Source organism: Hippocampus zosterae, chromosome 5 (genome assembly GCF_025434085.1).
Source record: "Hippocampus zosterae strain Florida chromosome 5, ASM2543408v3, whole genome shotgun sequence".
NCBI lineage: Eukaryota > Metazoa > Chordata > Actinopteri > Syngnathiformes > Syngnathidae > Hippocampus > Hippocampus zosterae.
In genome coordinates, this window is record NC_067455.1 from 4,325,587 (window position 1) to 4,349,607 (window position 24,021).

Genomic DNA, 24,021 nt, shown 5'->3' on the forward strand with positions numbered 1-24,021 from the left:
TCCTCTCTCCTTTTGTGCTCGGGATGGGAAGGAAGCTGCTCTGGTTTTTGGCCGTCCACTCTCATATTCTTTGCCTCTCTTTGACGTGTGAGTGATTAAAAAAATAAAAAAGATAATCGCCGCAATATATGATTATGGACTGTGTCCTTTGATTCCACTCGCAGTCTTTCTTTCCGCCAGAGTAGTTCTTTTGTTTTATTTTTTTTTACGAGATGACTCGTGGTCTTTTGTTCGCTGAGATGACCCAGATGCCCGCAAACGGCACACTGCTTCGGCCATAAAGTCATTACGCCATATTCTTTCCGGTGCTTTATTTTGTTTCGCTCATCCCTTAGGTTGGCCTCTCAGACATTCGGATGGCAGTCGGTGGAAAATGAGCGGGTTGCGAATCCGTCAGAGAATTTTTTTAAATCACGGAAAGATTTGCCTGTTCACCCCCCCCCCCCCCCCCCCCCAATTAGTGCAGTTGTCCCTCACTCGATCACGGCTCTGTTTTTTCACGCATTGCATCTTTTTTTTTTTTTACTTTTCGGCGTGCCCTGTGGGATTGATCACAGCTGACGTCCATCATGGCCAATTATAGTAAAAAAAAAGTGCTGCACATGAAAGATGATTTTTAAACCAGCTTAATTCTGTTTGACTGTATTGCAGGTTTTAAATGTTGCACTTTTTTTAAATTTAAATTTTAGGATTTAATTCTGGGATTCTACACTTTGAGAATGGCTGGTTTATCACTCCGAGACGCCTGGCCCTCCCCGTCTGCGGTTCAGTTTAATGCGGGACTGGGTTGTCATGTTTGCCTCCCCACCCCCTTGGATGGGCGCGCGTGGATGACGCACAACCGGCCAGCGGGCGCGTGCGTCTGGAGGGATGTCGGGGAGGGTTCGGGCGTCATGACGACAGGTCCATTCAATCCACTCGTTCAGCAAAGGCAACGGGAAGGCGTGCGGATGTGCCGAGGGATCGAATTTTATCAACGCGCGAGGGGGCTGCGACCTCGTGGGGAGAAGTGAAAGCCACACGTGACGTCACACGGTCGGATGTCTTCCGAAGGACGGAAGGCGAGGCGACACCTGGACTACTCAACAAGTTGTTGATTTTTTTTTTCTTTTTTTTTCCGAAGCGAAGCGGAAGAGGACGCAGTCATCATCCCGGTTCACATGAGCGCGCGTCCTTGTGGACAAGATGTCACGGAAGGTCCTCGCGAGTGGGAGCGCGCGTGGATGATGCCGAGGAGAAGGTGACCGTGTTCAGAGCGGCAGCCACCCCTGTTGGTTTTTTTTGGGGGGGGGGGGGGCGAGGGGAGCTTGGGGGCGTGAGCGAGACTTCGCCGGCGTCTTTTTTTTCCCCCTTTTTAACCCAACCGTGAACGTCACCGCGCCTTCCGTGGCGATTCAACTCGGGCTGGCGCGCCTAATTTAGTGCGCCCCTCACTGCCCACCGACGACCCCCCCACCCCCCTTCTTGATAGCGAACCCAACGCCCTTGCTCGCCTGTATGCCCACCCGATCATCCTTCGTCGTGTGCGAGGAGGGGGGGTTGGGGGTGGGTGACATTGCGTGAGCGTCGGTGAGATCCGGCATTGTTTCCACTTCCGTCTCGGGAGAGCGGCGATCCGGTGCCGGCGTGACCGGCGTCGGCGCGACGAGGGCGGCTGTGGAGAGGCGAGAGAGGCCCTCCGGCGGAGCTCTCAAGGACGAGGAAGGAGAGTAAAAACATCTTTGAGGACTAACGTCACACGCTGCCACCCAAATGGAGATTGATTCGGCGCCCCAAATGGAACAATGACTTTTTGAATATTTTGGATTTATTTTATTCATCTTTTAGGGGGGGGGGGGATTCAAGTCACACTCTGACGAATATTTGCATTGAATCAACACTACCGGAGAGCCATTTGACACACGTGCGGGCATGCAAGGAGAGATGTCAGCGCCCCCCACTTCTTAAACTGGGGGGGGGGGGGGGGGGGGTGAGGGGCGGAAATTGGGGGCACTTCAACATCTCTCAACGAACTGTTGCCATACTTAAACTCTGAGCCAAAACCCGACAGATGACCTGCAGCTCAAAATACTGTTGATATATACTGGATATCCCCCCCACCCCCACCAGGCATTTTGATCCTCCTCACGGATGGATGGGGTGGTGGGGGGTGCGGGGACGCCCAGTAGCGCGGGAGGCTCCGGGGGTGACAGCCTCCCCCGACGTAACGGAGCCGATTCGAAGAGGCGCAGCAAGGGCAGCCTCCCCTCGCCGGGCTACAGGCTGTCCCAAGTGTCCCTAGAGGGCGAGAAGGCTTCTTTCGGGGGCGACCCCGCCGCCCCCTCGGGAGGACGCGGCCGCCGTCTCTCCATCATGAGCTCGGGCCACCCCTTCCGCACGGCAGGCACGCCGACCACCCCGGCGCCTCTCGCTCACCCTCCGCCCCGCTCGGTGGGATTCGCCCCCTCCCGTCCCGCCCTGGCCTCCACCTCCTCGTCGGCGGGCACGGGGGTGATGGTGGTGGCCACCGGACCGGAGACCACCACCACGACCGCGTGCAACACCACGGCGGCGGGGACGCCCGAGACGCTGGGACCGTCGGCGCTGGCCGGGTTCGGCCTGGGGCTGGACGGAGACGACTACAGCCAGTCCAACCAGAGCACCTTCATCCAGAGGCAGTTCGGAGCCATGCTGCAGCCCGGCGTCAACAAGTTTAGCCTGCGCATGTTCGGATCCCACAAGGCCGTGGCTCTGGAACAGGAACGACTCAAGTCGGCCGGAGCCTGGATCATACACCCCTACAGCGATTTCAGGTAAGACAAACACACACAAATTACAACCAGGACTACTTCATCGCCTTACCCAACTTGATTTTTCAATGGGCTTTACTTTACTCGGGTATGTTTTTTAAAATTTTTTATTATTGCAAATCTGGGCGGCCCGGTAGTCCAGTGGTTAGCACGTCGGCTTCACAGTGCAGAGGTACCGGGTTCGATTCCAGCTCCGGCCTCCCTGTGTGGAGTTTGCATGTTCTCCCCGGGCCTGCGTGGGTTTTCTCCGGGTGCTCCGGTTTCCTCCCACATTCCAAAAACATGCATGGTAGGCTGATTGAACACTCTAAATTGAGTGCAAATGGTTGTTCGTTTCTGTGTGCCCTGCGATTGGCTGGCAACCGATTCAGGGTGTCCCCTCGCCGACTGCCCGAAGACGGCTGGGATAGGCTCCAGCACCCCCCGCGACCCTAGTGAGGATCAAGCGGCTTGGAAGATGAATGAATGAATGAATGAATTATTGCAAATCTGTCCAGTGTCTTCTACTCAACCTTCAGTTTTTTAAGCAAGACCCAGGTCAATGTACCAATAACTGGACTTGGTTGCCACAAATGTCGCACATATGTCCCTGCACCCCTCCCCTCCCCCCAAAAAAATAAAAAGAGCACGCTGTGTTCAAAATGCAGATATTTAACTATAAACATGATGACTTTATTGTCAACGTCAAGTCATGCATCCGTCATGCGTTTTTTCCAAGCAGCTTGTACCTAAAAAAAATATATATAGAAAAAGTCGGACTCCATCCGAACTCGTCTGACTCGACTTAAGTCACGTGACTTGAGTGACCAATTTCTGGAGAGAGAGGAAGACGACCTGATTGTAAAGTGTCCTTGGGTGTCTTTAAAGGCACTTATAAATAAAATGTATTATTATTATTAAGGGTTGAAATCTTGGAGATGTATCAGCCACACATATTAAAAAGAAATGGAAGGAACATCATCGAGCACAATCCAGGGAGCCTTGATGATCTCTGGCAACTGATCTCGAGAAGCAAATTATTCCGCCCACTCACGGCCTTATCGAAGAGAATTTATTTGATGTTATCGGCGCCAAGGATGATTTCATGCAAATCCGTCGCGGCACCTTTGGAAATTTTCGATGCAATTTTTATTTCACTTGTGTGAAATTGAATCCGCATTTTTAAAGTACATGTTATGTTTTTTTTAGGTTTTTATTTAACCCTTTCAGGGACATGTGTTAGTACTGTGGACAGCTTACCATGCCATCAGGTTACAGGATGCACAAAAGGGTTTAGCGCACTTTTAATGGTCAAGCTGTGTCAGTGACTTACAATATTTTGGATACTTTGGTGGTACTTGGATTGTCCAGTATTTTTCAAGGTGCTACTAAATATTTGAGAATCACCGATCAATACTGTTACGGGCTGGCGACCAGTCTTGGTTGTAGCCTACCTCTCAACCCAAATCAACTGGAATTGGCCCCAGGTCAACAAGTACAAGCGGTCGAGGAAATACATTGACAGGAGATCACAGCACACTTAAAAATCAAGTGTCGCTGGCGGCAGTGATGGAGGCCACCATTTCACAAGGCAGTGAAGGAGAGGGAGGACGCAGACGACGATGAATGAAGGCGGCACAAGAATAGGTGTTGGAGAAAGAGATGACGGAGGGGTGGGGGTGTCGGGAAAAGTGAGGGTTGTTTCCGTCGCAGACAAAGTGCAGGTGACAAGTCGTCCAATTTAGACAGCCACGTCTCCACTTGTCAGAGTAAAAATACTCCAGTGGCGTCTGCTGCCACTCGGACGCAGACGTGCAAATGAGGTTGGGGCATTCAGACAAGACACCCACAATGCCAGGAATTGTTTTCTTCCTGTGGTCAGGTTCACACTGCAGGTCCAAGTTCCCACTTACAGCTCCTTACAGAATATATAACATAAAATAACAAAATACAGAAATGTAAAAAAAAAATGGATGCATAGTCAGGCAATCGTAACCATATTCCACGATACGCCTGGTCGTTTGAAGTGGTTCAGGATGAAAGAGGACAAAATCAAAGTGTCCTTTCACCAGTGGATCAGAGACGTCATGCTCAAAATGTGCACACGTCTGATACAAGCTACGTTTGAAAGTGGAGCTGTCGCATCTATTGATGGAAAAAAAAAGATTGGTTCACTTCTCCCGCCCCCCCCCATGTAAATCCGCTTCAATTCCAAGCGGCGACTCTCAGTTCCAAATAGGCAAACGCGCTTCATCCTCGGCTCCAGCAGTCATCCATCCAGCCGCACCAATGCAGACTGTCCAGTAGTGCCGACATCTGCGCTAAAAAAAAACGGGGCTGTGAAAAATGCTGCACATTACAGGCAAAAAACCCCACAACCGCAGCGACAGTCAAATAATGCCGAAATTCCTCCTCGTCAAAATCAGAATAATCATAACCATATTCCACGATGCGCCTGGTCGTTTGAAGTGGTTCAGGATGAAAGAGGACAAAATCAAAGTGTCCTTTCACCAGTGGATCAGAGACGTCATGCTCAAAATGTGCACACGTCTGCTACAAGCTACGTTTGAAAGTGGAGCTGTCGCGTCTATTGATGGAAACAAAAAAGAGATTGGTTCACTTCACCCCATGTAAATCCGCTTCAATTCCAAGCGGCGACTCTCACTTCCAAATAGGCAAACGTGCTTCATCCTCGGCTCCAGCAGTCATCCATCCAGCCGCACCAATGCAGACTGTCCAGTAGTGCCGACATCTGCGCTAAACAAAACCGGGCTGTGAAAAATGCTGCACATTACACATTACGAAAAAAACACAACCGCAGCGACAGTCAAATAATGCCGAAATTCCTCCTCGTCAAAATCAGAATGATTTCTGTGAAAGTTGGGCTTCAAATGATGACGGTTGGGCCCCGTGGCAGAGTTCCCGCGCGCCAGCGAGTGTCACGTTAGCTTGTCAATGTTTTCGTGCGGGGACTAATGCAAACACACAGCGGTCCGTGTCAGCGACTTCATGCCGGCATGAGGAGGTGGCTGTTCCCGTGAGTCAACGGCGCCTGAGGAGAAAATGACTGGCGAGGCTGTTAATTTCGGGTTCCCCCTCGGGGAGGTTCTCTCACACTCATCAAAACAACACACACTTTTCTAAAGCTGTCAGCACGGGAACCTGCAAAGAATCCCTTTCAACTACGTCCCAAATTTTATTTCTAATTTATTTTGGGGGGAAATAAATAAATAATAATAATCTGCCTTTAATGTGAGTTAAATCTTCGTGTTGTTGTTGTTGAAGCCGGTTGAGTGTTTTTCCTGGTTTTATTTTGGTAGGTTCCAACTTCCTGTTTTTTTGTCCCACTGCCATTAATAGACACGACTCTCAGCCAGAGATGGTCTGACTCGTCGTTTTGTGGACAGAGGGCTTTTTTGTGATGTTGGACCGAGTGAAGATATAGAGAGCTATGCTAGCTTCTCACGCTAGCTAGCTTGTCGCTTGTGAGCGAATGGTCGAGGTGTTTGATTTTTTTTTTTTTTTTTTAATGATGGCGATAGCTTGGACAAATATATAAATTGAAATGCTTTCCATTTTTTTTTCTGACATCTGAACCAATTTTAAGTTGAGCAGTGTCACGGATGGCGTCGTGCTCCACTCTGGTGTACGCTGACAATGCAATCATTCGTGGACATGCCAACGTGACACCGCCTTTCGTAAAATGCCAAGGGTCAGACACACTGAGGCAACAATGGATGACTTGATCTCCAGAGATCCTCCTGGCCCACTTTTTGTTTCATCTGACACACACACACACACACACACACATGCACTTGTATTGTGTGTTTGTCAAGTTGAAGTCCGCGCTGACGTCGTGTTGGTTTGTTGAAATCCACGCATACCCGCCTCAGTGAGATTCGTAATTCCAATTTGCCGCCGCCGGCGGAGGATTACGATTGCAGATTGATTAATTATGTATGCCGTTGTAAATTATGCACCTTGAGTGTGCGCATCTAACTTTTCAGTTAAGTACCTGTAATCTGAAGCGAGAGTAAAGACCAATTAAGTCTCAAGCCCCCTTTACCGTTTCTTGTAAATTGCGGTCGCGATCGAGCCTGCGGATTGGTCACAAATCGATCGCGGGGGGCGGGGGGAGGGGGGGTATTTGTGCGCCTGTGTATATTTAAAAATGATCGTGTTAGTGGACACTACATGCTAAGCATCCTGTCAGTTTCACTTTCACAATAAAAGCTAATTTAAAACAAAAAAAAATAAAAATAAAAAAAGCAGGTCAGCTTTCACCTACCCTCACTCCTGCCCTACGCTGACCATGAACATAAGAACTGGTGCTTTGTCTAGAACTAAAACGAATATATCTCTATTTCTTCTGCATGAAAGGAGTTTGCCGATAAGCGCTCACCTCATTAAGTCACACTGCTGCTCGTCGAAGAATGCATAATGACTGGCAGAAGACGGAAGGGAAAAGTCAGTCGTGCCAGGAGGAAGTCAAACATAATCCGCAACGAGGCTTGAAGGGAAATTTTTTTTAATTTTGATTTTTTTGGGGGGGGGGATTTGAAATGAGAGCAACAAGAATTGCAGACTTGCAGCTTTCTGCATCCAAATCAGGTGAACGCTGTAAGAATAACAGTTAATGAGTTTGCCTCCAATTTTTCATTCATTCATTCATCTTCCGAGCCGCTTGATCCTCACTAGGGTCGCGGGGGGTGCTGGAGTCTATCCCAGCTGTCTTCGGGCAGTAGGCGGGGGACACCCCGAATCGGTTGCCAGCCAATCGCAGGGCACACAGAAACGAACAACCATCCACGCTCACACTCACACCTACTGACAATTTAGAGCGTCCAATCAGCCTGCCACACGTTTTTGGAATGTGGGAGGAAACCGGAGCACCCGGAGAAAACCCACGCAGGCCCGGGGAGAACATGCAAACTCCACACAGGGAGGCCGGAGCTGGAATCGAACCCGGTACCTCTGCACTGCGAAGCCGACGTGCTAACCACTGGACTACCGGGCCTCCAATTTTTATTTTATTTTATTTTTTGGGTGGACCGTTGCTTGAAAGTGGCTCTGAATCCTCAGCCGGGAATCAACTTCAGGTCATGAGGCAGAGATACACAGTGCAGAGGCGATTATTATGTCAATTAGCTGAATGGAATCTTCTCAATGTCTTTGCGCCGTTTTGTTTCACGATAATGCAAGATGCGTTTTGCTTTTTCTTTTCTCTTTTTTTTTCCGAATGTGAAGTGAGCCGACTCGGATCAAAGGCGGTAAGACTGAGGCGACGTCTCACTACTTTTGTCCATGTCCAACCAAGCGAGTCTTATTTGTTTCGGTGACGTCTACGGCCGGGACTTTATTGCATTTATTTTCATCAATTAATTTCAGAACAAAGCAAGCAGCTGGCTGAAAGAAATTGCTTTTTTGTTTTGTTTTGTTTTTTCCAGAGGTATTTTCAGTTCACTGGCTTTGGCTTTTTTTTATTACTTTGGTTGTACTTGCTTCAAAAGAAATTGGCGTCATGTTTGCGTCCGTGGTGGCCTGACGAAAAATTAACATTTTGGATTGAATTTTGTTGGTTCAATGTTTGAATTGCTTCAGATTCAGGTTTGAAATGGAATTGAAAAGCGTTTCAAAGGCGTCGTGAAAATTGGGGACCAAGAAGCAATATTGGACTCATAGTTATAAAATCTACCTTGAAGTTCTGACATTTGGGTTTCAAATCTCAAATCTGGGCACTATCTATGCAGTGGAGAGGCCACGCCCCCCCCCCCTTTCTCACCCACTGCATGTGGGTACTTCCTCCCACATCCCACAAATGCCATTATAATTTTAATTAAAGACACAAAATTATTCATCGATAAGCATGTCCGGTGATTGACTGGCGACCAGTCCAGGGTGTCCCTCGCCTCCCGTCTGTCACGTTGTGCCCGAAGCGATAGAATGATCGCTCCGTGCACAACAGAATAAGGAAGTGGATCCCCGAAATAGCAGACACAGAAAGAGGTTTGTCAAATAACAAAAGGAGTCTTTAATACGAACACAAAATAACCCGAGAATAACAAAAAGCGCTGGTCAAAATAAGATAAGATAAGATAAGATATCCTTTATTTGTCCCACAATGGGGAAATTTACAGCCTCCAGCAGCAAGAATGTATGTAGAAAGAAGAAGAGAAAAAAAACAACAAATAGGGACCAGTGATAACATAAAAAGGACAACAGAAAACGCTTGCGGAAAAAGATAGCAAGGAGGGTCAGATTAGATGATGAATATAAATTTCACTCGCAAGAGGAACAACGACGCGCAATAACAGCCACAAGGCTAAGAGGCAATGAATCAATACGAGTAGGAATTGGGCGAGAGAAATTTTGGCACGGCGTGGAATACTCCGGCAGTGAGTACACTGCCAGAACGTCCAAATAAAGGCTGAGCAATTACTCCGGAATGGTTGACAGGTGTGTAAACGGCAGGCAGAAAGCCCGCCCCCTGCTGGCAACCCCGGGATGTGACACCGTCAAAATGAATATAAATCGACAGCCAAAGCGTGCCGGCTCGGCGGTAGCAGCAGTCGCAAATCCGAAATTATTTTTTCGTCTTGACACGTCAAAACGAAAAAATAAAAAAAAGAAACATATAATTTTGCATATTTACTTGCCTCGTCTTCTCATCAAGGCAGACAAGGCCGCAATCACGCGAGACGCGGTGGGTGAAATGAGCGTGGAGTGTGACACCAGCTGAGCAGCTCCTCGCAGGTCACTACTTCCCGCCCAGCACCTGCTCGCGCTCATCAGAGCGCTGGCAAGAGCGCCCATCGAGCGACCATAATTGCATTTGCAATTCTGATGCTAGCAACGGGCTCCGCTTCAATAACTTTGTGCGCACGCACGTACGCGTACGCACAACGACTCAAGTCATCGCATGGGTCCACTCTTTCCAGATCAGAAGCTACAACAAACAAAATGGCTAAATGAATGCAACAAAGACTCTCGGATTATTGATAATGACAAACGCTTGATGGCGGGGCGAACGAATAGAACAGGCCGAACTTTGCCCACCCCTGATTTAAGACTTCCTTTTGCGTTAAACCAGTGGTCTCCAAACTACGGCCCGCGGGCCGGATATGGCCCGCGGGCACATTTGACCCGGCCCTCTAACCCTCCTGTTGTCCTCGGGTCACTGTGTTAAAAACCCTAAATGATCATTTTTTTTAACTTGAAATTTTATGACTTTATCTAGATTGTCCCCAACTGCAGAAAAATTGAAATGTTGTTTTTATTCACATTTCCATGGAAGCTGTACAAGAAAAAGTACAAAGGTGGTCTTATTCGGGGCAAAATGACCCATGACGCAAATGGGGTTGAAATCAAGGTCTCAAAGTTATTTACACACCATAGAATGTTTCTGTGTTTTAGTTGTGTCTCAGTTCAATTAGTAGAACAAGACGGTAGCAGACATAAACAAGACAAGATAGGTGGCAAAACTTTTTTTTTTGTGGATTTCAAGGGGCTATAAAGAGAGAGAGTTGGTTAGTTATTATTTATTTCCTGTTTTTTTTCTGTGAAGAACTCAGAGAGGGTTATTTAGTTATTATTTATTTCATTAATAGTGTTATTATTTGTTTCCTGACTTTTTTTTCTGTAAAGAACCTGGAAAGGGTTCTTTGGTTATGTGTGGCTTTCTGGAAAACAATCAATTTTTTTAAGCTCCCCTACGTTGATGTTACAAACTGACACCGCCCCCCCCCCCCCCCCCATCAGAGAAGGGAAAAGTTATGTGGCCCTCACAGGAAAAAGTTTGGGGACCCCTGCCCTCCTGGAGCCTGTGTGTCCACGTGTGTGGACATGACGTCTTTGGCTTTGAAGAGTATAAGGTTACATTTGGGACTATAAGGGCCTGGCGTTCACATATAAGGACGTTTCATCAAGTAAAAAAAGAATGCTTTGTTTTCTTTGTGAAATAATATGACTATTTAATTGAGGTTCTAATTTAGGGAAGCACTACTAGATAGTGCTATGCAAAGCATTTCACAATTTTAACTCATTCGCTGAATGTACGTGGACGGTACAGTCATGCAAGAGTTCGGGGTCCAAGGAGGTTTTTAAACTGTCGCTGCCATTTTGAAGGCACTGTAACGAGGGAGTCGCGGTTGTAAGAGAGCATCTGGCATCCGAGTGGACTATTCTTATTCATTCATGGTTACCCATCCCACCGGATCACACCATGTCATCAAATTGTTCTCTGTAATCACAGTGAACAAAAGGAGTCCTCAAGGTCACAATTCATCTCCATATATCGCTATGGCAGCAGTAAATGGGTGTGCGTGCGCCCGTGTGTATGTGTGTGTGTGTGTGTGTGTGCGTGATGAGTCATACTTCATCTTCATCAGTCGAGTGGTCCCACCATGAGGTTTTGTTACCAAATTAGAGCTCAATAGCGATCGACCACAGCACTTGAGCGCACTCTCTGAAAGCCCGAGTGTGTTGTTGTTGTGTGCGTGTGTGTGAGACGAGTCATTGATATGGATACGAGTGATGGATGAGAGAGCGACCGTTTGGGAGAGAGGACAGAAGGACAACACAAGTGGCCTGCACATGATTGGGTCGTCTGGCGTGTCATCCGTTAATCACGTTCAACGTGGCCGCGTCGCCGTCGGTCTGGAAGCGGGCCTTTGCGTCACTCCCAAAGGGGGCGCACGCCTCATCCTGATGGATGAGGCGTCTCAAGGTTATTGATAAGCTCCGTTTGTCCTCCACAGTTCACTTAGTTGCCCCAGTTTTTTATTTATATATATATATATATATATATATATATTTCAAAAAGTCCCCGTTTGGTCCCCGTGTGCAGGTTCTACTGGGACCTGTTAATGCTGGTGTTGATGATGGGCAACTTGATCGTGCTGCCAGTGGGCATCACCTTCTTTCGTGACGAGAACACACCGTCGTGGATCATCTTCAACGTGGTGTCCGACACGCTCTTCATGGTCGACCTGGTCCTCAACTTCCGCACGGGCATCGTCAAGGAGGACAATACGGAAATACTGCTGGACCCCCGGTGAGTGGTTGCGCGGCGTGTACGTTAGCATCGGTGGCGGCGGCGGCTAGCGAAACCCAAACACTCGGTGTCTCGACTCGGTCAGATGAGTTACATTTAGAATTTAAAGCGTTCGTTGCTCATTGTACTGCGTCATGCGCTCATCCAAACGAAGAAACATCGACTTCTTCTACGACCATTCAGTAGCTTGGTTTAATATTAGTTGGGGTTTTTTTTGTTTTTTTTGTGGGAGATAAACGACACATACCTTTGAGAACTTCACAGTATTCGTCTTAAGTGTTTCGTTCCAACGTTTACGTTCAAATATCTGTTTCTGAAAAGGCAAAAACCGCAAGTGTCGATGCTAACCGTTAGCATGGCAAGTGTAATTTCCGTTGGAGGCTAGCATTAAGTTAGACGGGGGGGGGGGGCATTCTGAAAGTAGTACTCAAGGTCAAATATTTCTGTGCGGCCCACCGGTATTCTGATTAGCATTGTGTTTGTGGAATAAGAATTAAGCAGATGAATTCATCCTTTTTGATCCACCTGAGGGCGCCGCCATTTTGTCCTTTCCTGTTGTCTGCTGTCGACCGACATTGATGTCAAAGTGCCCTCGGGCTCGCATTGTGAACGTCACGTGACCAAACATAGAAACCAGGTGAGCTGTGACATTTGCAATTCAAGCCCAAGGAGAATTTGACGCAAGGCTTGTGGTACTCTCAAGAGTTTTTTGTTTGTCTCTCTCACTCCTTAGCATTTGACTCAGACTCGTCTCAGACGCAGTCATTGGACTCGCAAAATATTTTTAGTGACTCGACTTGAGTCTAGGTACGTTTTCATTCCTGAAAATGACCGTAGTCCTTCTAAAGAAACTTGAAATACAGTTTTTCTGACGTTCAAAATGGCCTTTTAATTGGTTAACCGGACCGCGAGGGAATTGGGGACGGACAAACCCTGCCACAGCGACTCGTTCACGGTCATTTCATTCGCTTTGAGTTTGGCGTCGTTCTGTAAACGCTACTCACTGCTCGGTGCAATCACAGCACCATTCATAAAAACATCGATTACGAAATTGTTTATGACTGTGTGCCATCCACGCAGTGTGTTAAGCCTAATTTGGTGGTCATGAAAGTAGCATTTTTTTCTGTCTTAAGGTTTAATCTTGATCTCATTTGGACTTGGACTTGGACCTTTGTGACTCAAACATGACTCGATCAGGGTGGACTTGACTCCAGCCTTTAATTGATGTCAATATCAGTCACTTTTTTTGTTTTTTTTGCCTTCTGTCAAGCAGGCAGTTAGCTCTCATTGTAAATGTGCTTTTCTGGCCTTCAACCAAATGAGTGGCACAAAAAGGTGTTGAGCAGCCAGCGGAAGAAGTCTTTTCTTTACGCTCCACTTTTCTCCTAATGAATATGAATGAGCCGCTAGGCTAACACTCCAAGCGCGTCGGCACGGCTCGGCGCGCCAAATATGGAACGCTACCAAACCGATTGTGCCGCAGGGCCATCCGCCAGAACTACTTGAAGAGCTGGTTCCTGGTGGACTTTGTGTCCTCCATCCCTGTGGACTACATCTTCCTGATGGTGGACAGTCTGGACTCCGAGGTGTACCGGACGGCAAGGGCGTTGCGCATCGTCCGCTTCACCAAAATCCTCAGCCTGCTTCGGCTGCTGCGGCTCTCCAGACTCATACGCTACATCCACCAGTGGGAGGAGGTGAGAGCCTCGCACTCGACGGGGAAACCTCTTGACTTTGACTTCCCATGAGGCGCGAGAATGAGCATCGGTGCCACGTTCGCCTAGAAAAGTCACCTGCTTTATCATCGGGGGGTTCCAGCGCGTCCCGCTAATTGTGCCGAGTCCACCGTGGCTTGCCCCTTCCTCAGATTTTCCACATGACGTACGACCTGGCCAGCGCCATGGTGAGAATCGTCAATCTGATCGGGATGATGCTTTTGCTGTGCCACTGGGACGGTTGCCTGCAGTTCCTGGTGCCCATGCTGCAGGACTTCCCGCCCGACTGCTGGGTCTCCAAGAACCTGATGGTGGTGAGAGGGCCAAGTTTGCCTTTTTTCGTTCAAAACCACAGAGCGATCTCTCGCTTTGTTTGAACACCCCACACATTTCCCATGGCGCCCACCCAGGCCTGCTTGTTGGGTTATCTGTGTATGTGTGTGTGTGTGTGTGTGTGTGTGCGTGCGCTCGTATGATGTTTGCTCTTAATTGGCTCACGCAACAAGATGGCCGACTGGAATAAAAGCGTCATGATCATCACGTAGCTCCTGAGGGAGGGGAAAATATCACACAAATCCTCCAGAGTGATGTGGAAGTGTGTATGTGAATGGGTGTATTTTTTTTTTTTTGAAGGTAAAATACACACAACAGGACCCAAATGAATGAAGCGCTGAGTCATGTCACCGGCGTTGCCATGGCGGCTGTTGCCAAGCAGCCAAATGTTAGGATCATCCCCGGAGAAAGTCCCCTTCGTGTGTTGAGCACACATAACACACACAGTATTCCACGTGGGTCCAATTTGCATTCAATTTGACCTTTAAAATTGCACAATTGTCCTTCTATAGCTGATGAGGTATTTTTATATTTAATTTTTTGTCAAGTATGACACTCTCAATTGGTGCGTTTCAGTTTAAAACGTGCTTTGAGGCAGATTAATTGGCCCCTTGATGGGTGGCAAGAAGTCCGACTCTTAAGCAAAATCATTTTTAACAGCCTAGCCGATTTTTAAAATGTGAGCGACCCCCAAACACGACAAGAAAAAAAAAAAAAAAGAACACAGTGTGTGGTGTGTTCTGCTTTGAGAGTGTGTGGTGTATTCCAGATGCCAAACGCAGCGTACCGCATGTACTGTCCCCACCGACAATTATGAGTCTCGTCACCCACAGAGACTGAGCGGAACCGTAGGCCATCCAAACTGAAGGAAAATACGAGAAGAAGAGCCAAACTCAGGGATGAGGATTTGCAATTGTAAATATTGAACAGAGGGCGGCCCGGTAGTCCAGTGGTTAGCACATCGGCTTCACAGTGCAGAGGTACCGGATTCGATTCCAGCTCCGGCCTCCCTGTGTGGAGTTTGCATGTTCTCCCCGGGCCTGCGTGGGTTTTCTCCGGGTGCCCCGGTTTCCTCCCACATTCCAAAAACATGCGTGACAGGCTGATTGAACACTCTAAATTGTCCCTAGGTGTGAGTGCGAATGGTTGTTCGTCTCTGTGTGCCCTGCGATTGGCTGGCAACCGATTCAGGGTGTCCCCCGCCTACTGCCCGAAGACAGCTGGGATAGGCTCCAGCACCCCCCGTGACCCTAGTGAGGATCAAGCGGCTCGGAAGATGAATGAATGAATGAATGAATGAATGAAATATTGAACAGGTTTAACATTTACGATTATCGGTCTTCACCGTTAGCCAAGAAGATTGATGAGAAGGTTCCCAGTGAACTAAGGGCATCAAGATCCGGTATTGATATTAAATATCGGTCCGATATCAGAAAAAAAAAATCAGATAATATATGATCTACATCTAAAATCTCTGATATTAGCACTTGCATACATGCAGTTCATTCCTGGTTAGCCACTTTGATTCTGAATATACTGCTGATATCGTATCATATCGATATTGGTATCGGACCTTCCTCGAGCTGCAATATTGGTGTCATATCGGAAGTGAAAAAAGATAATCGCTCAGCATAATCTTTTCCAGAGCTAATCAGACCATTTTAGGCAAGAGCGAAAATGCTCAAATTTGGCCCGATTATCAGAAACGTTTTTAATCTGCTTAACGCACTCGACACGATAATTACTCAGGATAATCTTTTCGACACATGCAGCAACCAGACCTTTGCTGACTTTAATCGTCAAGTGTACAGCTTGATTTTTGCTGACCGGGGACGTGAAATGTGTCGCGTGAAATGCAGCGCTCCTTTCGGCCCCTGCAGAACGACACGTGGGGCGTGCAGTACTCGTACGCCCTCTTCAAAGCCATGAGCCACATGCTGTGCATCGGCTACGGCGCCCAGGCCCCGGAGGGCATGACTGACGTGTGGCTCACCATGCTGAGTATGATCGTGGGAGCCACCTGCTACGCCATGTTCATCGGCCACGCCACCGCACTCATCCAGTCGTTGGATTCGTCACGGCGGCAATATCAGGAGAAGGTGACCGCGCGTGACACTCTTTCACCCCAATCGGAAGGCTATGGATTATTGCATGCTTCCAAAGGTTGGAATCTGAAATAGAGGGCGGTATAGCGTAATGTCAAATGTTGGGAAAAAAAATCTGGCGTTCTCCAACATCAGGTAGAAAGTCAGAAAAGTGAAAACCGTTGGAGAAGCAATGAGTACCACTTTGATATTTTCTTCCATTTTGGCGTCCTGTTCAGGCAATGGCCAGGTGTCCCAAAACTTTTGTCAGATTTCGGAATAATCCGCCGCGTTGGTTTGTTTCTGGTTGAGCAAATTAAGGAAGACATCTTATCCCGTTTTCAATAATGTACTCAAAATGTATCTAAAAAGGGGATTGATTTTTAAATTGTAGTGCAGTTTAATTTGTATGCTTGTTGTTTCATTGATTTACAGTTGTGATCAAATTTGCCCCGAAATATCAAGATTTCAACCATGAATTGCATGAAATCAAATTTTACATTTTTATTTGATTTTCTAATGTAATTAAAAATTGTGATGTCATTTTATTTCAAAGTGTAGTCATTTGTTATGAACTCAAATTTTGATGAAATAAACAATAATCTTGCGACATGATTTTCCCAAAAAATTAAATTTGATCCTCAAAGTACCATGAAATTAAAAAAATAATAATATAAAATATTGCTACGATTACTGATTGATGTCCCAGAAAAAAAAGTTTTCTTTTTTCATTATTAAACAAATAACAAAAACATGAATTGGCCCCATAGTCATTTGTTATCAACTCAAATTTTGATGAAATAAAAAATAAACTATAATTTTGCGACATGATTTTCCAAAAAAATTAAATTTGATCCAAGTACCATGAAATTAAAAAAATAATAATATAAAATACTGCTACGATTACTGATTGATGTCCCAGAAAAAAAGTTTTCTTTTTTCATTATTAAACAAAAAACTAAAATAGGCCCCAAATGGAAAATAAAGTAGAATACGTTGTTCAATAAGCATAAAGAAGCTTTTGTGTGCGTGTGTGCGTGTGTGCAGTACAAGCAGGTGGAGCAGTACATGTCCTTCCACAAGCTTCCCGCAGACGTGCGGCAAAAAATCCACGAGTACTATGAGCACCGCTTCCAAGGGAAAATGTTTGACGAGGAGAACATCCTGGGAGAGCTCAGCGAGCCACTTAAAGAGGTACACGTATACACACACATACACTAAAAACACAAATTATGGGCAGCAAGGTAGACAAGTGGTCAGCACATTTTCCTGATTTCTCCTATGACTGTTGCCCCCCTCCCCCCATGCTTGTGTGGCTTTTCTCTGGTTACTCCGGCTTCCTCCTACAATGCAAAAATGTTCTTCTTGGTTTCAATGAAGACTGAATTGTCCAGATGTGTTAAAATAAGTCACCGCTTGCTTGTTTGCGTGTCATGTCCCCTGCGATTGGCTGTTCGACCTGTCCGTAGCAAAGGTGGCAAAAGTACTCACGCTCTACTCGAGTAGAAGATATTCATGTTGAAAGAAAAAAAAACCCAGATGAAAGTAGAGTATCTAATCAACTCTTGAACAACAAGTAAAGATTCTAAAATGTACTGAAGTATAAAGGTAAAAACGATTTTTTAACAGTATCTGCAATACCTGTTTTGGAAACTTCTCTGAATTAATCCTTTCTCTGCGTTCATCTTTTCCAAACTGCTTTAATTGTACTGAGAAGTGAAAAAAAAATCATGTTACGTTGGATGTGAAGAGCTAGCTAGCATTGGCTCGACACGTAGCCCTGCTCACTTTGGAACTGAGCAGTGAAAAGCTAACGCTAAAGCTAAGAGCTAACTTAGCTAATGTTGAGGAATGGGGGCTGTCAATTTGCTCTTGGCCCTTCCTTGGTTACAGATTCTTTTATCTCTCTATAAGGTGGAAGAAGACCCAACACCACGTAGTCTTTTCTTCAGTTTATCGCAACGCAACACGAATCGATTCGGGCTCCTGTGAGTCTCAGATTTCATCAGGAAGCCCCGAAGAAACACATTCATGAGATTATATAGAGACAATATGATAATGAGAGGCGGGGAGGTACGCCTCCCATGCAAATCCCGAAACAAAGAAAGTAACATGTCATCTGACCCGGTGTGGCCGGAGGAAGCCAGGAGCGGTGAGGTGAGACCAGACCACCACTACCCCCCATTTGGTGCGATGGCAGGAACAAAGATACCGGAGATAACAGCTCCTCTAAAACATGTCCCGTGGAGGGGGGCCCCAGAAGTGGTGGGGGCCGAGGGCACTAAAGTTGATTGTAATAACATTGAGCAGGAAATACCTTCAACCGCATTTGTACATTGTTTCTTTCAGTGTCTGAACAAACAGGAAGGAACAACACCATAACCAAGTAAAAAGCAGAAATAAGGAAGATCAAGCAAAGTTCGATCTTGATATGATGACAAAGTATAGACCACTGCTGCTGGTCACAGATCTTGAGATTAGGGTTCCTCTTTGAGGGCACTTGAGAGCCTTCAGGGACTTTTATGAGGAAGTGGAGGCAATAAAAACCCTCGGGGGGCTGTTAATTACCCAAAGGGAGATGGGCTCTAAACTTCAAAGTACATCCTTTGTTTTAACTACTTCAGCAGATGTTCAGGAGAGAGACTAGTGTCAATAGTTCTCATACCAAGATGAAATTCAACAATGTTCTACTACTACTTCTAGCGGAATAATTCCTTAACACTAATGATATCTGAAAAAAATACTCCTTATTTGATGAATTTATTTCTTTCAGACTCGACAGCGAAATTTTGAATGCCACTAGCTGGCTGTTTTTAGGCCGGCACAACATTAAAAAACAAATTCTCTTCAATTAGCCGTTAGCGCGCTATGGTTCACATTCCACTTCTCGATTGCTGTTGGGCTTTAAAAACAGTGCATTGATAGACGGCAACACGCCCCTCCGTTGTGATTTGGTTGACCCAGAAGCGGGAAAGTCTGGAGCAAGAGACAGAGACATGGAAAAAAAAAAAAAAAAGACGGATGGACAAGAAACGTTGTTCCACCGTCCGTGTGCGCAGGAGATCGTGAGCTTCAACTGCCGCAGCCTGGTGGCCAACATGCCTCTGTTCGCCAACGCCGACCCCAACTTTGTGACCGCCGTGCTCACCAAACTTCGCTTCGAGGTCTTCCAGCCGGCCGACTTCATCATCCGAGAAGGCACCGTCGGGAGGAAGATGTACTTCATCCAGCACGGCCGTGTCAGCGTGCTCGCCCGTGGCAACAAGGAGACCAAACTGAGCGACGGCTCTTACTTCGGAGGTGACGTCTTCCAGGGAGGAAGATTTTTTTCCGTTTGCACGCCTTTCTTGATCTTCCCATTTGCTTTTTGTTGCCTTTTTCCGATCCCAGAAATCTGTTTGTTGACTCGAGGGCGGAGGACGGCCAGCGTGCGTGCAGACACATATTGCCGTCTGTACTCTCTCAGTGTGGACAGCTTTAACGAGGTTCTGGAGGAGCACCCCATGATGAGGCGAGCCTTCGAGACCGTCGCTGTCGACCGATTGGACCGCATAGGTAATTTCTGACTTTCCTGACTTTTTTTTCATGTGTTTTTTTTTTTTTTTTAATCTTAATCCAGCAATTATGGGACGGCAATTTTCAAGTCTTAAGGCACTATTGTGAGCCATGTCCTTTGAAGAAAGGTCAGAGCACATCTTTGAATGACGAGAGAAAAACCGAATGTTCAAAAGCTGTGAAACACGAACAATTTAAATCAGGGGTGTCCAAACTTTTTGCCAAGGGGGCCAGATTTTATGTGGTAAAATGTCGGGGGGCCGACCTTGGCTGACATTCTTTACATTGAACAATATTGTTCAACAAATTTTAGTAAGCGGAGTGATGTCTTGTTAACTCGTGAGTGATGCCCTCTAGTGTCTAAATGCTATTACTCATTTAGTGAATGCTATTACTCATTTAGCCACTAGAGGGAAGCAGTACTCTATGAAACATCACTCACCAGTCTACGAGACCTCAGTCATTGCAACACGTGTTCCATTGCGCCCAACCTGCGGGCCAGACGGCACTGATTTTATGACAGGGGCAGAGGGCCGGATGAAATTCGACCGCGGGCCGGACTTTGGACATGCCTGATTTAAAGGGCACTCACGAACCGCAACTTTTTGATGTGTTTAGATTTGGAAAACATTTTCTTGATGGAAATAATGTGCATTGAAATAACGGCTTCAGGGTTACACTGTGATCATCATAAAAACTTTTTATGTTATGTTAAAAACCTGCATACCGTCATTTTTACAGGTTTTTAATATGATTCTGTTTTTGCTCAACACAAAATTATTTTCAAACAAAAAAAGATAAAGAACAACAAACGGCCAAACGCGATCTTTGATGACTCGCGGCCACAACACAGGAAGGTCTGACTTGGCCGATTTTAATTTTATTTTTGATTTTTCCACACTGGCCCAGTCCACCGGATTTGCGAACTCGGCATAACAATGGCAGCTTATACATTTATTGGAGAAAAATGTTTGTTTGCGTTGTTCCCCGACAGGCAGGAAGAACTCGGTGCTGCTACGGAAGTCATCTCAAGGAGGTTCGCTCGGGGGCAGTATGGGCCGTGGCGGCGGTCGGGGTGGCGGAGGTCCGGGAGCAGGTGGCGGGGGCCTGACAGCGGGCAGTCTGGGCTCCTGCGACAGCATTTTGGTCCAGCAGATCGTCAAGCACGACAGCATGCCGGCCATGCAGGACGCCATCGCGGCAGCCGCGGCGGGAAGAAGCGGCGTGATCGGCGGAAGTGGCGCAATGTCCCCCAGGCCCCGCCCCGTCATCTGGGCGCCACTGGTCCACGCCCCGCTGCAAACGGCCGCCGCCACCAGCAACGTGGCCATCGCCCTCATGCAGCAACAGCAACAGCAGCAGCAGCAGCTGCAGCAGCAGCAGCATCCACTAGGGGGCACTTTCTTCCTGCCCTCGCCTCTTATCTCACCGTCACCCTCCTCGACGTTTCCGCTTTCGCCTCCTCGGGCTCCCGTTTTGCAACCCCTGCGCCCCTCGGTCAGCTCCCTCATCGGAATGATGACAATGAGCGGGATGGGAGGTTTGTCCCCCAGAGCGTTCCCTGCCTCCCCCTCCACCGCAGGCCCGCTCGGCGGCTTGACGTCCCCGCCGGTGGCGAAAACTCCTCCGGCCGCGGCCTCCTCTGTGCCAGTCCAACAAGGAAGGACTCTTCACTACAACCTGCGCCTCCAGGCTGATTATCCGTCGGCGCTCGGTGGAGCTCCAGGAGCGTCGACTCCACCCGTACCCAAGATGCAGGGCCCGTTAGACAGCGGCACTTTGGTGACGAACCAGCAGGGGGCGAAAGAAGCGCTGCTGCGCCACGGAGGCAACGGTTGTCAAGGCCTGCCCGCGTTAGGCAGACTCACCCAAGAAGCCAGACTACTGTCCGCATCACAGCCCACTCTGCCTCACCGCTCCTGGGCCGGATTGCAGCCTCACCCCGCTCTCCATCGGAAGGCGTCCGGCGGGAATTTGCTCGCAGCTCCTTTCCTGGCGGGGCAGTTAGCTCGAGGCGGCAGCGCAGGAATGCTAAGCTCCAACCCTGCGGTGCAACCCGTTGCAAATCTTACATCCAACGCGCCGATTCAGCCCGCTGTGTACGCCCAATGCGCCCCTCACACGAACCCCCCGCCCATCTCCGCATCTCCGCACATGACGTCCGCCGCTTCCTCTCCAAAGCAAACGCCGCCATCTGCCGTCCTTTCGCCCGCTCCCACTCCCTCATCGCCGACACCGGTGCCCTCGCAGACGCCCCGTCCAAAACCGAGTCCGAACGCGCCGTCCCGCTCGTCCTCGCCGCCTCCCTGCTCCACACCTCCCTTGGCAGGAAGCGCCCCGCCGTCGCTCGTGTCGACGCCGCGTCCCAAACCAATCGCCACTCCTTCCCCCCGCTCTTCATCACCCTCGCCCTCCTCCACCCCTCCGCCATCGTCTGTTTCCACTCCAGTTCCGCTGCCTCAAACGTTCGCACCCAAGTCGTCTCTGAGCTCTTCACTCCCGTCGCCCGCGGTTGGCGTGTCCTCGGCCCCCCCGCAAGGTGCCCGGGTCAAGCCATCCAATACGCCGCCGACCGCGTCACCGTTGTCTGGTCCCAGCCCTGTACCAACCCCGATCCCATCCCCGACTCTCACCCAGGTGGGGCGCACCCATCCGCCAACCACCCCCCAAACCGCTACTCCAACGCTAACGTCGGTCTTTTCACCAAATCCTACCCAGACACTCGCTCCGCCTTCACCGCCAACATCCAACCCTCCCCGGAGTAAATCCCCAAGTCCAACATCCTGTCTGCAGCCTTCTGTATTCAGTTCCGCCCGGACCCCCTCTTCCAGCCAGATCCCCAAACCCGCTTCCCCCCTACCCTCAAATCCTGGCTCAGTGAGCACCAGCTCCCCCACCAAAGTGCGTTTCACCGTTCACCCGGTAAAGCAAACCCATCCCGCGCTCATCCCGAGCACCACATCGGCGTTGAATCGTCCCGCAAAGTCAAACGCAGTCTCAACAAAGCCCCCCTCTTTGGCCACGACATCTCCGAGTGGCTCCGCCGCCGCACCCGCACACCCACCAAAACAAAACGCAGCCACCGCAGTCGCATCGGGCCATCCCTCCAAACTCCAGTCGCCCTCGCAGGCTTCCACAGTCCCATCAACACATACAACCGCTCCGGCTAATACCCCCGCTAAGGTCGGGAAAAACGACCCCCAGCTGCCGGTGGCCAGAAAAGACTCAGAGGGACTGAGACACAAACTGCCTGCCAACATGTGAAAGCAAAAGGGAAGAGGAAATCGGACGTACAGACAGAAATCAAGTCTCACGTGGACAGTTTCGTGGTGTTTACGTTCATGCTAGGATGTGGTCGTCTTAGAACATGACGTGTTTGCGTGACTCAACCGGGCCATCCATCGAGGAAGAAGACATGCAACGTGCGTACAGGCCTACACTCAAAATGGGGGTTGGTGATGGTTGGGGCTAGCTAGGTACAGGGATGCGGAAGCAAAGAACCTACAGTGGGTGGGGAATTTGCTCCGTTTGCATTCCCTAGTGGATGAAAACAGCAATACATGTGAAATCGCTTCCAATACTGTGCACAAGTGTTCACAGCACTTCCAGTATTGATGTTTCAGTGATCTCTAGTACAGCGACCTTCCGATTGCTTGAATGTAAGCGTATTGTTTAATTGGAAATATTGAATGTAAAAAAAAAAAAACGGACAAAACAGAAACCGAAAAAAAAACCACACGGTGAACGATGCGATCATTTGACCAACCGACTGTTAGCAACTCTGACATCTGTTTTAGTCGACTTTTAGCAAATAACATGTTTTGTTTTTGTTAAGGCGGCCCGGTAGTCCAGTGGTTAGCACGTCGGCTTCACAGTGCAGAGGTGCCGGGTTCGATTCCAGCTCCGGCCTCCCTGTGTGGAGTTTGCATGTTCTCCCCGGGCCTGCGTGGGTTTTCTCCGGGTGCTCCGGTTTCCTCCCACATTCCAAAAAACATGCGTGGCAGGCTGATCGAACACTCTAAATTGTCCCTATGTGCGAGTGGTTGTTCGTTTCTGTGTGCCCTGCGATTGGCTAGCAACTGATTCAGGGTGTCCCCCGCCTACTGCCCGAAGACAGCTGGGATAGGCTCCAGCACCCCCCGCGACCCTAGTGAGGATCAAGCGGCTCGGAAGATGAATGAATGAATGAATGAATGTTTTTGTTAATGAGATCAATTACCGGTAAAGTCAAGTCAAGTCAAGAGTATTTCTCGAGCACTTTCAAACGGCCATCGCTGCATACAAAGTGCTGTACATGGAGCGATTTAACATACACAATAAACAGTAAGACGAATCGGTAATAAAGGCGGTAGAAAGCACCAAGCAGTAAAATCAAGAACAAATCGAAGTCATGCTGAGTCGAACGCCAAAGAATACAAGTGACTTTTGAGGAGGGCTTTAAAGATGGGCAGCGAGGAGGCTTGCCGAATGTCGTCGACCTCATTCTGAGGTTCAGAGTTGGAATCTTGGCTTTA

General features: G+C 48.3%; 1 protein-coding gene and 1 long non-coding RNA gene across 3 annotated transcripts in view; one reads left to right on the forward strand and one right to left on the reverse strand.

The window, feature by feature from the left end:
• The window catches only part of LOC127600698 (uncharacterized), a 135,198-nt gene that overhangs the window by 108,514 nt on the left and 2,663 nt on the right, over positions 1–24,021 (reverse strand). The gene's annotated exons all lie outside the window — the stretch shown is intronic.
• LOC127600429 (potassium/sodium hyperpolarization-activated cyclic nucleotide-gated channel 3) lies at positions 809–23,293 on the forward strand. 2 transcript variants are annotated; one of them, XM_052064956.1, is made up of 9 exons: positions 810–2,792; positions 11,614–11,820; positions 13,304–13,517; positions 13,688–13,849; positions 15,749–15,967; positions 17,000–17,146; positions 19,012–19,252; positions 19,343–19,507; positions 20,502–23,292. In XM_052064956.1, the coding sequence occupies exons 1-9, from the start codon at positions 2,131–2,133 to the stop codon at positions 22,769–22,771; spliced, it is 4,287 nt and encodes a 1,428-aa protein (XP_051920916.1). In that variant the 5' UTR covers positions 810–2,130; the 3' UTR covers positions 22,772–23,292. The 2 variants fall into 2 exon arrangements, with proteins under 2 accessions (XP_051920915.1, XP_051920916.1); XM_052064955.1 differs by having other exon boundaries at positions 809–2,792; positions 19,012–19,507; positions 20,502–23,293.